Raw genomic sequence first — 16,662 nt, 5'->3', positions numbered from 1 at the left:
GGAGCCATCTGTATTTTTGTTTAATATTCCAGGCAGCATGTAAGTAGAGATCAGTCCTTACATCCTTCATTGTTACACTCAAGTGATACCATCAATACCTTCTTGTTCAATTTTTAAGGAGAATTCTTCTGAAACTTCCATCATATGTGGAATATCAATTAGTGTGGCTCTGAACACTCTAATACCAAATTTTCAAATTTCTCATTGCTTGTAAATTAAGGTCTCAAACCAGTTATGTTCTTTTGAATGCAAATTCTATCAGAGCACCAAGCTTTTGTTTTTCTGAGGTCTAATGCCCAAGCAAACAAAGTGCATAACTTCACTTTAAGATTTGTTCATGTTAGTATGAAAGCTAACTATATTTGTATGTTTCCAAAAAAGTGATGAAGTTGTTTTACAGACATCCCAAGTTCCTTACTAAAAATACCTTTCTTCATCAGCTTAATCATTTAAGAACAGGCTGGTTGTTAATTCAAAGAGGAGAATCAGAATCTGACAGACCAGGAGAAACCAGAAAACCCAAACATTGACTCAGCTAGCCTCACGTTCAAAAACACTGCATTTCTCAGAGCCCTGTCTCCCTGAATCTCCACCATTTCACTCTTGTAAGAGTGAAGGGGAACTCGGAAAACAAACCCAGAGGACTACTTTTCTCTCTGGTTTTCTTGCTTTTACTGTTTGGAATTGCTCATTGATTCAGTAGTGTGTGTGTGTGTGTGTGTGTGTGTGTGTGTGTGTGTGTGTGTGTGTGTGTGTGTGTATTCACATAATAAAGTAGATCCATAATTGGAAATAGAATCTTAGTTTCTTTGGCGTTGGGGGGGGGGGGGGAGGGAAATATCCCAGAATTACATATTGTCTTTCTTTTAATTTAGAGTCCAATGCAGTAAGAATAAGAACTATGCCCTCCCAAAACAGAAATTTAGTAAATACTTCATAGTTAGGTTATTTTGCCTGAAAGCATTTAAGGGGCTCTCATTTCTGCAGAAAGATAAAAACGAAAATTTCACAATTGACTTGGATCTCTTTCCAGCCTCTTAACACATCTACTGGAGCCAAATGGAAGAAACCTGATGCTGATGCACACCAGACAAACAGCTGGTCTCCTCAAGGGAGTGGATTAGCAGTGGGACCCAGTACACAGCTCAATGCAGAAAAGCTCTCTCCATAGCCTCCTACTTTATGTCTTCTGCTAAAATAGCCACCGGAGGGGAGGATGGAAGAACGGTGCACAGCATACTTCCAGGCGGCGGAGAGGGCAGATGACACAACTCCATCTACCAGTTCTAAATATGAACACCCTCTGGACAGTTCTGAGGTCCAATACAGGAAGTTGGTTCTGTTAGTTAAGTCTAATCTTCCTCCAGTCAGGTTGTCAGGGGTTAATATTATCACTTGCATGGTGACTGAAACAAGATCGTTTTTAATTTCTCGCATAATATCACAGCAAAAGCTCCATGGCTTGAGTCAGTTCTACTCCTTGGAAAGAGTGTTTGCTGTCTCATTAGCCATTCCACATAACAGCAAACAGTTACTGAATTCCACTTTGATCAGGAGTTTGTGCTTAGCACCGACTCATCCATCTTGTTTTAACTTCAAAGTCATCATATCAATGAACTCTAGTAATAGCATCCCTAAAACCTGGTCTTTCAGGAGACAGTTCACTAAATGGGCCTCATCTAAGCTATACTTTTGTAAAGCCTACTGTCTAGGGAAGAAAGGAACAAACAAGCAGAAAGAAAAACAGACCCTGGTTCAAATAAACATTCTCCATATTCTAAATATCTTAACTTCTTTGAGGTCATTCTTGCATTGCCTTACTGGTTGGTCTTCTGTTGGATCAGTAAATGTACCTAAATCCCTCCCCTTTAAATCATTCAAAGTGGGTGCAAAACTGGAATCAGTCGCTCACACATGCACACAAAACCTCTGATTCTGCTACTCTGCCCATGGTTCCTTCTCATAGAAGTGGTCAAGGCCAAGATTAAAGAAAAGTTGCTCAAAGTAAGATCTGAATACGACCTTCCAGAAGTGGAACTTCTGATTCTGATTTTGGGGATGATCAGAAGAAAGGTAAGAAAGGTGGAACATTTTGCCAGACTTCCAACAGCTACCATTTGGTTCTTCCTCCTTTCCCCAAACCCCCATTCCTGACCTGGTTAGGATCAGACCAACGAGCCACTCTGGGGTCTTGCATGTAAACTCTGTGAAAAGAGAACCCAGAAATGGCAATAGCGCAACACCTACAATGATGCTCTTCAGGTTTCAAAGAGGGTTGCTTTTAAACTCATAAAAGTTGTGCCCGTAAGTTCATTACAGGTGCTTTTGGGGAATGACGGTCTTATAACAAACCAGTTGGAACTCAGTGTCTAGATGATGGCAACAGCATCGGGCAGGATTTGTAGCTGCAGCAGAAGCTCAAGTTCCCCAAATAGATCCAGCTTTAAAAACAGAACCACTCTCTCTACCACACTGCATGGTAAACCTAATTAATGTTACATTTGCCCTGTGATCAAAACTCTTATGAAATAGTTCTATCAAATTCTGCTATATTTGTCCAAGTCCTGGTGGAACTTTGCCTGATGATATTAGATAACAACACTATAATGTTATCAGTAATAACTGTAGCTATTATTTTAAATGTTGCCTTGTCCACAGCCTTAGTGCTTTCATCTGAATCTGGCATTATCTAGGCCACTGGTTTTCAATCAGAGATGCACCAGACTTGCCTTTAGAGTTTAATAATAATGATGCAGACGTCCAGGACCCATTCCAGACTTAATGAATCTTTTTACTTGATATTCTTGGTATACTCTTTCAGGATTATCATGTTATATCTTGAGGGTTTTTTTCCTCTGTAAAAACTATGCTCATCCCTTTTTATAAAATCAGAGGTAACATTCCCTGCCTTCTTTGAAAATAGGCTTGCTCATTATCCTTTAAGACATTCTGTCTAATTTGGAGAGAATAATTTTATGATCTTGTTTTGCCTTCCACATTACACTAGTCTTATTACGGACTCTCATCAGACCTTTCACATTTTACAATTACCTGCAATGAATTAACCACAGCCATTTCAGTTCTGTCATCTATAGACAATTGTGTTTTCCTCCAACGTTTGCTTGAGGTTTTACTCAGTTGTAAGTCAGTGTTTGTGTCTTCGACAAAGAAGACTCTCAAGGGTCCCACAGTAAAGGACCAGCTACTTTAAACAATTGACCATTCAAAGAACACTCATGGATACAGGAGGCTGATAACTCAGTGGGCTGAGTCAAGATTTGCAGAACTTTAGTGGAGAAGCAGGTGGCTTCATGATACCACTAACCCAATATCAAGAGGAACAAGAATTAATTATGTAAGACTGAATGGATTGATAAGGAAAATCTTATTGCACTTATTTGTTTAGCATATTGTTGTTCCCATGTTCTGTTTTCTGAATATATAAAAAGTCCTTTCTCTTTCTATTTCAACTATCTGTAACCCATAACAATTCAGTAAATGCTGCTTATGTAAACTGAAATAAAACATTTTAAAATGATGTCAGAGTCTCACTGACCCCCAGAAATCAGAAACTCATACCAAGTGTCCAAACTTCTTTGTGGCAGTAGGTTTAATTGCATGCATTCAAAAATAATCTGTCTTCCTTTTAACCAGGATATATTGGGAAAATCGGTCATGCAACCAACATCTCGCCTGGTATGTTATATTTGACAATGACGCTCATTGAATCAGGTAGAACAGGCCACTTAAATTCCACTGTGAATTTTACCTTCAGTCCAGAATTCCAATGCTCTGTTATGAGCAAAGAATATACAAGCATATCTCTCTCCTGAAATCTTCCCGTGTATGAGCAACAGGTTGGGAATTACATGCCCCATTAGCACCTTATTACAAGTGATGACAGTGTAATTTCTACGAGGCCAGACTACAGCATGACAAGAAAGAGGGGCTCTCTGAGGAGAGATGGCTGGTCACCCCATGTCACAGGTGACTCCCAGCAGGAAATTCAAGGTCAAAGCCTCCCTGGGATCAGTCAGACTCTAGGGGCAGCCCTTTGGAAACCTGTGCCCTCCCAGCACGTCCCTACTAATCAGACAGGTGCTGGAGTACATTCAGTAACAGTCATGATCTCAAGCTTATCACAACTCAAATGGTATTTCACACTCACCTCTCTCTGCAATGGGAATTATACTCAGTTAAAAATATCACAACACAGGTTCGTGAATGCAGAGGGCATTTTCATCTCCCTGCAAAATTAACTGACTACATAAGAGGTTACAATTCCAAGGAAGAAGGGAGATAAAAATCACAAGGCAAATAAGAAAATTGCAAGGTCAAATAAACTCCCAGACAAAGGTGCTCTAACAGGAAGATCACCTGGTGCTCATTTGCTAAATAGGACTGGACTTAAAGTTATTACTTAATTAACCTATTACACTTACAGCCTCCCCATTATTTTTAAGGTTAACACCTAAATGTTAACAAAAAAAAGCAAAGTTAACATTTATGGAAGATCTATGTCCCAAAATCTATGTTAGGTGCATCACAAGTATAACCTCAATGTTGGGAATATTAATGTCCTAGTAAAACCAAAGTAGATTATTTTCATTTAATCTCTTTTTAAAAGCATCATAAATTATACCAGAGATTTTTAAGATTAAAAAACAAACAAACAAACAATAAAACATTCTTTGCTACAGTCCTAAAAAACTCGAGAAAATTTTAAAAATTTATAAAATGTCAATTTATTACCAGAACCTAGTTGGAAAAATGCTTCATTCATCCATTTAAATACTTACAGACTTCAGAGAACCAGATATACATGCACATACAAACACACACATACACACTTGAGTGTTTATTCAAGGCTGCAAAACTGCAGCCCAAGGAGAATGGCTCCTGGTGAAAATGGGACTTTTGATTTTGCTGAGTAGAATCTCCAAGTTTGGGGAAAGAGCTACCTTGTCTTGGATGAATGAAGATAATTAGATCTTCCACCCCCCCCCCCCAAAAAGGATGCAGCTGCTTCCTTAAAGCAAAGTCCAGTATTTAAGAATATCGGTTTGAAAGGGTGCTAAATGATTAGCCTGCCCAGAGCACCCCGCCTATAAACCAAGGACGGCATCCACCTGTCCCAGGCCGGTGGCGAGCGCAGTAAGTCAAGCTAATCGCCTCCTGCAAAATAACGGACTCGAGCCTTCTGCCAGGACGGTGCCCGCGCCCTGCAGCACCTGCTAGCAAAAGCCCGAGGAGACAGAGCCGTTACCTGACTCTCTCCGCGGCTCCTCCCGCTGTCGGCTTTGAGGATGGCCTTGGGCTTGCGGGACTTGAAGTTGCCCATGCCGGCCCGCAGCACGCCGTCCACCAGCACGGTCCTGTCTACATGCTGCGCCGCCCCGTGCTCCTCTACCACAGCCGCGCCGCCGGGGTAATTCTCCTTGTTGCTTTCATCTCTAAAACAGGCAAGACCCAATTTAGAAAGCGCGCGCGCGCGCACACACACACACACACACACACACACACACACACACACACACACACACACACACACACACACACACACACACACACACACACACACACACACACAAATGCATAAACTGCTGCGGGAAACAGGGGCTGGCCATATTCATTGCTGCTATATTTACAGGGCACCTAGCAAAATTTCTAGCACAGACCTGGCCAATTTTACAGAAGCAAGAACTTAAGACATGTGAGTCACTCTTTAGTTCACTGCACCTTCCCTTTCAATCTTTGTTAGTGGATACCTACTTTTTGTAATTGGAACTATGTACATATCTTCATCATTGGTTTTGAATTTTTCACTTGAAGGTGCTTTCACATATGTTGTATTTTCCTCTCACAATAGTAGTGTGAGATATTCAGGTTGGATACTGTCATCCCAACTTTCTAGATTAAGACTCTAAAACGCAGAGATTAAATAATGTGCCTGATGGAAGGGCTAGTCCACGCAGCCCCGGAGTGGTGAGGTAGGGCTCTAGTCTCTCCTGCCTGTGTTCTTGGGGCAAGGCAGGATGCTTGCTTTTCACTGGCAATGTCAGTTTATAATCATCTCCCTATAACTTAAAAGTTTAATGGGATCTATTTTGATAGGATACATGTTACCTGGATAAAATATAAGGCAAGGGCCAAATTTTACCCAATCAAGCCATCCAAACAGTAACCTGAGTGAAAAGTCAAAGATCTTATTGTCTGGTTTCTAACAGTGAGAAATCACTGAAGAAGATGGAATAGGCTGGCGTTACTTTCATACAGTTAGTACTGGAATGGGACTTGTATTCTTCATCAACAATAAAACTCAATACAATTTCCCAACGTTCCTCCAGTTTCAATTTTCTCAAAAAATACTGGCATGATAGCATTCTTATTTGAAACCTTTTGTTCCGTTTAAAACTAGATGCATTTTATTTTTAATTTTGGTGAGAATCAAGCAAACACCATGGACATAACCAACTGGGGCATTCTCTTTATATGATCAAATATCATCAGCCTTACCCCACTGGCAATCACTGGCATAAGATCACACAGGTCATTAGGAGAGGCCACCTCACCCAGGTGTTGATTTTCCTTTATGCTCCCTTGACAGAAGCACCCATAAAAGAGCTTTTGCAAGGTCAGCTGGGAAGCAATTCTTCACTACTCAAGGACATACAAAGCCAAGAGGCAAGACCAGCAAATAAAAGAGAGATTAAATTCGCCAAGCTGATATCAGGAGAGGAGGAGCCCCAATTAGCCTCTGGGAAAAGACCCATCAGAATAGGTGGTCTGGAGCATGACAAGGGTGCAATTGGGCAAGGTGTGGGAATAAAACTATGCAAAGCAGTTAAAGTTAAGTCTCAGGACAAACTTAGTGCTGCATGATAAGGGAGAACTCAGCGAGTGAAATAATTCTTCAATGTTAGTAACTGGAAAAAAAAAATCAATGCCAGAGACACAGGTTGATATTATTCCTTTGAAATCATTTACAATTAATTTTTTTTGCTAAGTCACTAATGGGTTTGGAAATTAATATCACATCATGAGCTGCAAACCATACTAGCTCATTTGAAGTACATTTCCTTCACTAGAAACAAATAATACTCTTCCACGCTACGCTCCTGCTTGAGAAACAAAAGAGCAGCTACCTTTATGGTTACCTAAATGATTCTCACTCAAGAAGGATTCCAAAACACTCAGGAATAAAAAAAAAAAAAAGTGGTTTTTCAAATCTAAAATGACTATTTTGATTCCAAAAATAATACTTAAGTTTTGTTTTTATATGACATTTTCAAGTCACCCCAAATTTATAAGTGTGATCTTATTTACCTCCTTGTCTTGCAATGTAAGGAAAGGGGGAGGGAGCAAAAAGCATCTTTCCCCCATGACACCAATGTAAAGCCTGATGACAAGAGTCATCTTTAGAAATATATTTTCTGACATACTATCAGTTTCTCAGGATCCCCCAAACAGAAACGTACAGGTTGTTTACTTTATGCCACTACTTATTGTATAAGTAATCATAACTGAGAATATCATAACTGAGAATGACTGTCCTGAAAAGAGCAAGAGTCTGAAAGATCCCCCCACTTTTTAGTTGTGTAGCCTGGACCACATGTCACTTCACCTCTACGATCTTCACACATTGCAATGACTGCCATATCTACCCTGCAGCAATAACACAGGCTCTGTGAAATGCCTACCATAGAAAGCTAGCAAACCAATGAATGAAAGGCTGCAAACCAATAAATGAAAGCTCTTGTTATTCTCAGGGGGGCCTTAGCCAAGTGGTTATTTGCAAAAAACAAAAACCTAGGGCTCTTTTACCCAATACCTTCAGAATAAATTCCAAATTCCTTGCAAGGCATACAAATCCTATGAAGTCTGGTCTTTGTTTACCTTCACTTCTTATCACCCTTTGCCTCTTCACCCCCTTTCCCGAACTGCTTGCTGTTCCTTTGACTCCAACTATTCTCTCTCCTCTCTGTTGGCTTTCCAGTAAGCCACTTCCTCTCTTTGGTGGCATCAACTTTTTCTTGGTCTGAGGTCTCAACAGAAAAAAAAAAAAAGTCATGTGCCACATGTAATTTTCTTCAGGAATTCATTCCAGAAACCTCTGTGGGCTATTTGGTCCCCGCGAGTGAATCCTCTGCTTACCTCTCGTATAATATGGCACTTAATGCATGGTAGCATCATCATCTGTATTTTTGCCTGTATCCTCTAGCAGACTGAATTCCTAGCAGCAGAGATTGCTTTGCCTTTATCCAAAATCTTGACTGGTTTCTGGCATACAAAATAGGCCCTCAACAACTGTTATCCAATAAGTGGACTTTAGCGTTAGACAGAGCTAGGTCCAAATTCTGCCACATAGTGCTATGTTATCTTGGACAAGCTATAATCCCTCTGAGCCTCCATTTCTCTATCTACAGGATGAGGAAGGAAATATCAGCTCCCTTTCAGTTGTTTAAATTATGTAATAAAATGGACATGAAAATGCTTGGAACAAAGTAAGTGTGGAAGAAATGGTTATTTGTGAAAGTTTTGCCACCGTACCAAGGGCCCCTTGATGACAAACATCATACTCCAGACACTCAATGACATGTTTGGTGAGTAATCTAGAGCTTCTTCCTTAGAGTTTATGAGGGGAACATTGAGATAGGCTAATGAGTGTTCAATTTGACAGACATCTATTGAGTGTTCTTCATATATAAGGCGCTATCCTTGGTGCTAAGGTGGTATCCAAAAGTGGACAAAACTTCCCTCAAAGCTGAAAATTTAGTAGAAGAGATGAGACATAAGAACAAATAATTAGAATTCAAAAAAAGAAACTAGAATTCAAAGAAAAGCTCCCAGACCCTGATGGTTTCTCTCTCTCACAAATAAGGACCAAGCAACGGTGAGTTGTACCTGAGACTGGAGCAATCAGTCTGGTCTTCATGTAGAGAGAGTCTGTCTTCGTCACACCTGGGAGAGGGAACAAAATCCATGTCAGATCCAACTGTCTGCTATAGCAGTAGCAGCAATAATCTAGAATTATCTCAAGATTAGCATCGTAAACTAAAATACATAGTAATCCTCACCACTCTTTCCCAGACCAGCTCAATTCCCAACATGTCTACCAGGTAATGATATCAACGTTGTCATATAATGTGAGCTTAAAAGTTTAGAACCAGATGTGATTCTGCTTTTTGCCTCCACTGCTCTGCATCATCGAAACCAACAAGATCATACAGAGGACCTAAGTGTTCACAGCACTTGAACAGACATCAGGCAGCAAGACTGGTGGATTGCTGTTGGCCCAAAAGAGACTCCACTACATGCCTCTTGCATTTTCTCTCTTCAGGCAGTCCCAAACCACACCAGTTCCCATTTGACCACCAGTCCATTGACCTTGGACTTTCTTGATCTTATGAAATGGAAGAGTTCCTTTTCACAAAACTTCTGGATTAGCCTTATAAAAAATTCTTGGCTCTCTTGTATTGAAAAATCTTCAGTGCTCCACACTGCCTAGGGGGAATCTGGAATGGGACCATTCTTTCACTCTAGCGTAGAAGGGAGACTTTGTTCCTGTTCTCAGTTATTCTCAACTGGCCCCACCCCAGCCTGCAATGCACTTTCCATCTTCAAATCCTACACATTCTTCATTGCCCAAGTCAGGCCATGAGCACTGTGAACCTTCCCAGCCAAGTTCACCCACGTGCCACATTCCTTCTTTAACCTTAATGCATAAATATTTACTCTTCATTCTGAGGTTTTGGTAACCAACTATATCTTGCCTCATACTGCTCTATAATCCTCTGTACCTCTGAAATCTTTGTAATTAGTTACTAATTTAATGAGTAGAAATAACTATATTTCTTTGTCTAGATACACTGCCCCATTACCAAGCACAGTGCTACCGCAGAGTAGACACTCAAAAAACACTTGAATTCAAACATTACCTCTTTTCCTTCAGCAGATCTGGTCCCTGAAATAATTGAACAAGCATTTATTGAGCAATTACTGCATCCCTAGTACTGCATTAAGCATTAGAGTTATGCTTCTCAAACTCTGTGGGGTTCAGGACCAACCAGTTTGTTTGTTATTTCCAATCCACTGCTGACAAATATTTTGGTAAAAATGACATAGCAATGTCAAATTTCTATTAAAATTAGTAAATACTAACTCCCTATTTTTGTTCTTTTCTTACCTCAGACAAGCTACAATTTGGAGACACACATTTTAAGTAGCACTGCTTCTAATGGACACAAAATTTGAAAAAGATCTGGAACCTACTCTGAGAAATACACAATGTAGTGAGTAGACAAAAATAAAGAAGCAAATGAATATCTACATGCATAAATATAACCATCATACAGTATTTATATTATAAGAAATGATTTAAAAATTTTAAATATTCCTTACTGGCAATGGTGTATAATCAACCCACAGAATGAACTGTTGAAAGTTCCAGTTCTCTTACCTTATAATCTTTTTTTAAATTATGGTTTTTTAGGGAATTCAACAAAGGCCACCTACAGACTCTAACCCTCTCTACTTGCTGAAATATTTTGTGCCTTTTGGCAATTAAAAAAAATTGGTTGACTTAATAAAATGCTCCTATTAACAGAATGAACTAAATTTCCTTGGTTTCTCATGTTTTTGACTGTCAATAATCTACTCTGTCCATCCCATGGAAAACCATGATTAAATTCACAAGTAATGGGCCGGCCCCATGGCTCACTCAGGAGAGTGCAGTGCTGGCAGCGCCGAGGCCACCGGTTCGGATCCTATATAGGGATGGCTGGTGCGCTCACTGGCTGAGCGTGGTGCAGACAACACCGCGCCATGGGTTGAGATCCCCTTACTGGTCAAAAAATTAAAAAATAAAATAAAAATAAATAAAATTCATAAGTAGTGCCTTAGTGGCACCCACCTAATAGATCATCTGGGCTTTTTAACGTGACTAAAGATGTTTTCCAACAGCCACATAGAAATATCAATGAAGAATAGAAATCTAGAGTTGTTGCTTCCAAAGAACCAGGGCTCAACCAGAGGTTCAACCCTGGAGCTCAACAATACCTATTGTTTGGGGATTTGGCAAGAACATATTTTTCCCCCTCATTTGGTTTACTAATCCTTCTCCTCAAAGTACAATTAGTTAAAAATGGAAACTTGGCACCAGAACATACAAAGTTGCAGATGTTTTCTGAAGTATGAGGCTGGACCTAATTCGTTGATCCAATTTAATGCCTATTGAAGAACTCCAGTTGCCACTCACAATTCTAAGCTCGTAGATACAGGAATTGAAATAGATTTCCCTACTGGCTTAACGTGACATGTATATACAAGCTCTTTTAGTTCAGTTGAGTTTTTATTTAATTTGATAAAGACCATCAACTTCTAATCAATTAGCATCTCCTTTCTGTTCTTGCCCAGGAGACCCCTGCAAATGTACAATACCAGCCCAATTATAAAACTGGACTTCACCATAGGAACCCATATCCAGATATCCCCACTCCTGGAAGAAAATCAACTCAGACCAAGTGGCCAACTGACCTGGGGCATGGCATTCTTTTCCCACATTATAGCCCTATACAGGAATTTTAAAACCAATCCCTTTAAGGAACTCCCTTTTGGATATTCAAAATTGGACATTTTCTAGTTCAATGTATTTCAAACTGTACACTGTGACTTCTTAGTGGGTCTTGAAATTAGACAGCAGGTACCAGCATTTTTTTGTTAGTGTTGTTAGAGAAACAGAGTAGAAAATGTCAGTATAGTAAGGGTTCATTGTTTCACAGAACTTAAATTATATATATCTATGTGGGCTGGATTGCAATATAGAATGTTTTTCTTGTGGTTGTTCACTAGTTTTAAAAATGTGAAAGACACCTCTATTACATGAATTCCTTTGTAGTTCTCATCAACTAGATTCTAAGTCCTACAGTCCTTAATTTGTGGTTGCGCAGACAATATATGGATAATTTGTCTTTGCAATGACTTCTTTGTGAAATGCTTGGGGTTATTACTTTTCTATTTGGACTTTTGTTTGCTCTACTAAGCACAAACAAGAAAAACTTGTATGGACTGCTCTTTCACATAATTTCAATTAAGCCTGACAATGCTGTGAGGTAGGAATTACCTTTGCACAGAGGCTAGGTTATTGCCCAGGATTCCAAGGCCTAAAGCAGTGAAACCTGGGTTGTTTCTGCTCCACCACACTAAACCCAAAAGACAGAAATCAAATAACCTCTTCAGTTTCTATTCCCAGAGGCTTACAGGGGAGAGAGAATGATGTTTCCTAGAATAATGGTGGTAAAAGAAATGCCCATGAAAAGTTCTCTTTTCCAACTAAATAAGCAGACAGGCCACAGATTGGCTGTTAGATAAAATATAGTGCTAGAATGGGATTTCCATTCCCCCTGTAGTCCCAAATTCCTAGAAGGCAAAGTTCTAGAGGTACAGCCTCTTGTGGTGTTTCCCAAAGTATGGCCCTGGAACCACCTGTAAAGTCACAGACTCCAGCCCCACCCCTACCCCAGCCCCGCTACATCAACTCTCTTACGGTGGGACCCAGCAATGTGAAGTTTTAAACCAGATTGCCCACTGACATAACTAGTATTCTTCCAAAAAGTTTAACAATGACCTAAAGGTTTCTGAAACCCAGGCCAGCGCTGGGCTGAGTCCAACATAATCACCCATTTGGCGTTTGAGATAAAGGCTGCGAGACTGTGATTTTCACAGGCTCCAGTCCCCTTCTCCAGTTGATGTTGGTGATCAGTTTGTTTTGAGAACCACCACTTTGGATGATAACTAATCAGAATTATTGCAGGCCAGGCTTCATCTCAAATAGAAAGTTAGCCAGGACAACATAGGAAATGACCATGAAAAAAGAATAGATGAAAAGGTGCTGCAGATACAGAAGAAAAGGACAAGGCCATTGTGATGTTGAAAGAATTTGGGTAGAAAAAGAAATTGAATTGGTCCAGAGCTTGACAGACAGTGCCAGGCCTGGGAAAAATAAAGAGAAAAATAAAGTCTGTCTTTGAGTCTCTCCCAATTCCCTTTCCCTTTGATTCTTATAGGACCCTCAGCTGGCCAACCAGAACCCTGACAAGTTAACATATCTGATTAAATAATTCATATTAAAGTATTAATGACAACTTGAATACACCTCCCAGGGGCACAGACTTTTACATTTCCATTTCAGTAGGAGTCACTACTAGAGGCCTTGATCCGAAAGAAATCATCTCTAGGTGGAATTTTAGGCACTCAAGAAAATAAGTGGGTATAAGTAGGAGGAAGGAGGAATGGGGTGACGACAGGAGGAAGAAGAACTTTTCTTGTATAAGAGAGGAAAGTGCCTCCTCTGTGTGGGCCAAGACCACAACCAAACAATTGCTGAGCACCTGCTATGTCTCAGCACAGTGTGCCCTGGTCCTGCTGGCTATGGCGTCGTACCCAGAGAACCAAAGGATGTGGTTCATATTGTTGAAGGGAGGGGAAAAGGTTATGTTAGACAATGACTTGTTTTAAATAACCCCAGTCTGTGCTGTGTTACACCTATGAAGCTTTTGGTATGTTTTTTAGCATGGTCTTTAGATTTTTATAGTAGCCAGATGGCATTCCAATTATCACTCAGTGCCTTTCAAAATAAATCACTGTCACTTCTCAGAAAGTAACAACATGATCATATGCAATCAGAATTCCTTGGGGAGTGTCCAAAGACAAGGCACCAGACTTACCCCAGGATTTAACTATAAAACTTTTACCAAAAAAAAAAAAAAAAAAAAAAAAAAATCCATGTGAAATCTGGAACTAAGTGTTCCCGTTTTGAAGCTGCTATGCCAGTGGCTGACTCTAGGGATTCAGCCACACAGGGCTCTCCACAATCAGGCCCAGAAAGTACTTGGTGTTTGTAAACACAGCCAAGCGGGGAGAGAAGTACCTGTGCACCTGAACCAGGAAGTCAAGGGCTCACCTTTGGCCTGCAGATGCAGACTTTGGCACCCCTCCTTCCCCTCCTCTCAGGCTTTCAGAAAAGCGAAGTTGCAGCGCAGGTGACCAAGCAATCTCATTAACAGGATGCGGTTCTAAATAAGTATTTTATATTGCATCCTCTAAAGTCTACCCTGATTTTTTGTTGTTGTTTTCTTTGTTTTTTTTAAGTGACTCTACTTAAGTGAGCTCAAATCTAGACACTAAAAGAGAGTAGCACATCCAAACAGAGAAACAAAAGAATGTGGGAAATAAGAGGGCCTGGGAGGCACTGTAGAAACTTACCCCTCCATCAGCAAGACATGTGACAGCGGTAGGACGTGAAACTCAAATGAGACCTATTTCTACATTTATTTGCTTTTCAGGTAACTTAAGCAAACAGCTCCCAAGTGAGCTACATGTTTTAAAAGTAGTTAAATATACAACTTTTACACATGCCTCTCTCTTGAAAAGCTGTTCAGAGTGACTTCTATCCAAAAGCAAACATCAGTATATACAGTTCATACACATACATGTAATTTACATTTATATATGTTATGTGTAGTATTAGCAAATATACTACCTATTAATTTTTAACATATATGTATAGTATACTATTAGGAAACCATATTAAGGAAGGGATGGCAAGAATTAAAAGTACAAACTATAAATATCTAATAAAAAAAAAATACTGTGCCTGCTGGCCTTGAGTAAAACATGACAATCCTTCATTCCGTGCTTAAATGGTGTTAGTTGCCCTAATCAACAGCTTTAGCCATAAGACCAGATGACTCATTCCTCCTATAGCCAGATCTTTGAGGTCAGAAGACAGAAATGACAAAAGGCATGCAGAAAAGTTTACTCTGCTGTGTCTTAAAAATCTGTAGATGAGAGGATAAGTTTAGCCTGTTTATTAAATGCTGAAATTCAACTCAAGTCATTTCACATCCATCTCTTATTTGCTATAAATGTGTATAGTATGCATTCCAGGAAAACTGACACCAATGTTGACAAAATACAACAAAGCTTCCTTTCTGACCTGCCAAATAGATTTTTTAAAAATCTGAGCTCCAAGAACATGTATCTTGGAGCACTGATCGTCTCACAAGCAATCAGCTGGTTTTCATATCTCTCCCGCAGCTGCTAAAATGTTGATTTCAACCTGTAAAGATTTCTGAGCCCCATCAGTCAGCATGTCTAGCGTTCTTCGCGGCCCCAGATTACAGGAGACAATGCATCTAGTACGAACAGCGGCTGGGGACCGTGGAGGATACCTTCATGAAAGCTGCTTCCAGAGAAAGGCATGCAAGTCTAATTTTAAGGACAAGAATCACTTACTCCGTTACAGCGCTGCTGCTGAAGGAATTATCCTGAAGGCTGAAACAGAAACAAGAAAACATCAGCCAAGTCCGGCCGGGGAGCCGTCTCCCTGACCGCTCTCCGGGAGTTAGAGCACATACACCAACATGGCATTGCAAGGCAGGTCTCCGGGCTCGCCCGGCACGCTCGCTCTACCTTGGGCTGCCGTCTGCACATGCTCGTAACGACACCCCCAGCAGGGGCCCAGCCGCACGGACGAACCACAAAGCCCGGCAGCCCGGCAGCGAGGCGGTGGGAACAGAGCGGGGCGGGGCGCGGCGGCGGGGCCCGGACCCAGGGATCCAGCAAGGAGCACCTGGAGAGTGACCGCGCGACCCGGGCGCCGCGTGGAAGCCAGAGCTTTCTGCGCCAGCCGCCCCCGGGACCGGCACTAGGAATGCCCCACTGTTCCTGCCTAGGTGCTGAAATACCCAAGAGACTGCTTTCTTCCAGACGCCTCCTACCAATTTTACTGAGCTCCCCCCACCCCCACCCCCACCCCAGGGACGGAGGCTCGCAGAGATTCATCCATCGTTCAGGAAAAGCTGGGAGGGAGCGACAAGGGGGCAGGGGACATCGCTGCTGGTTTTTTATTTTTATTGTGTGTTGGTTTTTATTGCCTCTGAAGGAGGGTTCGCTGCATGACACCCGATCTGTCTGTGCTTTGTTATTTCAGTCCCAAGAGGAAGCGCCCAGCCCCGGACGACAGAGCTGTGAATGAGCCCACGCAGGGCGAGTGGAGAATTTATTCCAGGCTTTTGCTGGTGACTAGGACACCGTGCAGGGGTGGGGCTTGCTACGCCCAGAGAGTACCGCCTGAGCGCTTCCTAGAACCTTTACAAAGGATAGACAGACCGAGTCCACAAAAGCTGTCCCTTTGAATAAAGACAGCCCTGTTGGGGGAAGGGAAGACCGTCAGCTCCCACTTGCTTCATTCCCCTGGGGATACTTGTCCTGCCCTCTTTCTATTGTTCATTTCTCCTGCCATGTTGACCTTGATATGGAAAGAACAATCATCTGTGAAAGATGCTTATTTGAATTCTGAAATAAGAAGATCTCCATCCCCTTTTTTAAATCTCTCCACTTCCTACAAGCAGCTGGGGTGCTGGGTTTTAGTCCAAACTATATAAGCCAATGAGTTAACTTACAACATCAAAAAACATATATATATATTTTTTTTAATTTTCGGATAATTGGGAAAATTACCCAAAACTTGCAAGTAAGGGGAAGGAGCACGACCTTTTAGTGTCACACTTGCTATTCACTATTGATTAGATCCCAGCCATGATGAAGTTGTGCATAACTTGCACATTTTATTCGATCTGTTCAAAGGAAAAGGTAACCTCA

The 16,662-nt window shown here is 41.1% G+C and overlaps 1 protein-coding gene across 12 annotated transcripts in view; it reads right to left on the bottom strand.

Annotated features, from left to right (window-relative positions):
• Positions 1-15,773, bottom strand: part of FAM13C (family with sequence similarity 13 member C) — a 109,639-nt gene extending 93,866 nt beyond the window's left edge. For 8 of the 12 annotated variants that reach the window (XM_063102384.1, XM_063102380.1, XM_063102381.1 and 5 more), the window contains exons 1-3: positions 15,295-15,444; positions 8,905-8,961; positions 5,267-5,453 (exon numbers count right to left, since the gene is read on the bottom strand). In XM_063102384.1, the coding sequence (XP_062958454.1) occupies positions 5,267-5,453; positions 8,905-8,961; positions 15,295-15,356 (306 nt within the window). In that variant the 5' untranslated portion in view covers positions 15,357-15,444. Of the gene's footprint in view, positions 1-5,266; positions 5,454-7,896; positions 8,046-8,904; positions 8,962-15,294; positions 15,445-15,471 lie in introns of those variants that run through there. The other 4 variants (XM_063102389.1, XM_063102390.1, XM_063102391.1 and 1 more) reach the window with 4 other exon arrangements.
• Positions 15,774-16,662: the final 889 nt, after the last annotated feature.

The sequence above is a fragment of the Cynocephalus volans genome, chromosome 7, assembly GCF_027409185.1.
Source record: "Cynocephalus volans isolate mCynVol1 chromosome 7, mCynVol1.pri, whole genome shotgun sequence".
Classification (NCBI taxonomy): Eukaryota; Metazoa; Chordata; class Mammalia; order Dermoptera; family Cynocephalidae; genus Cynocephalus; species Cynocephalus volans.
This window is presented reverse-complemented; position numbering and strand designations above follow the sequence as displayed.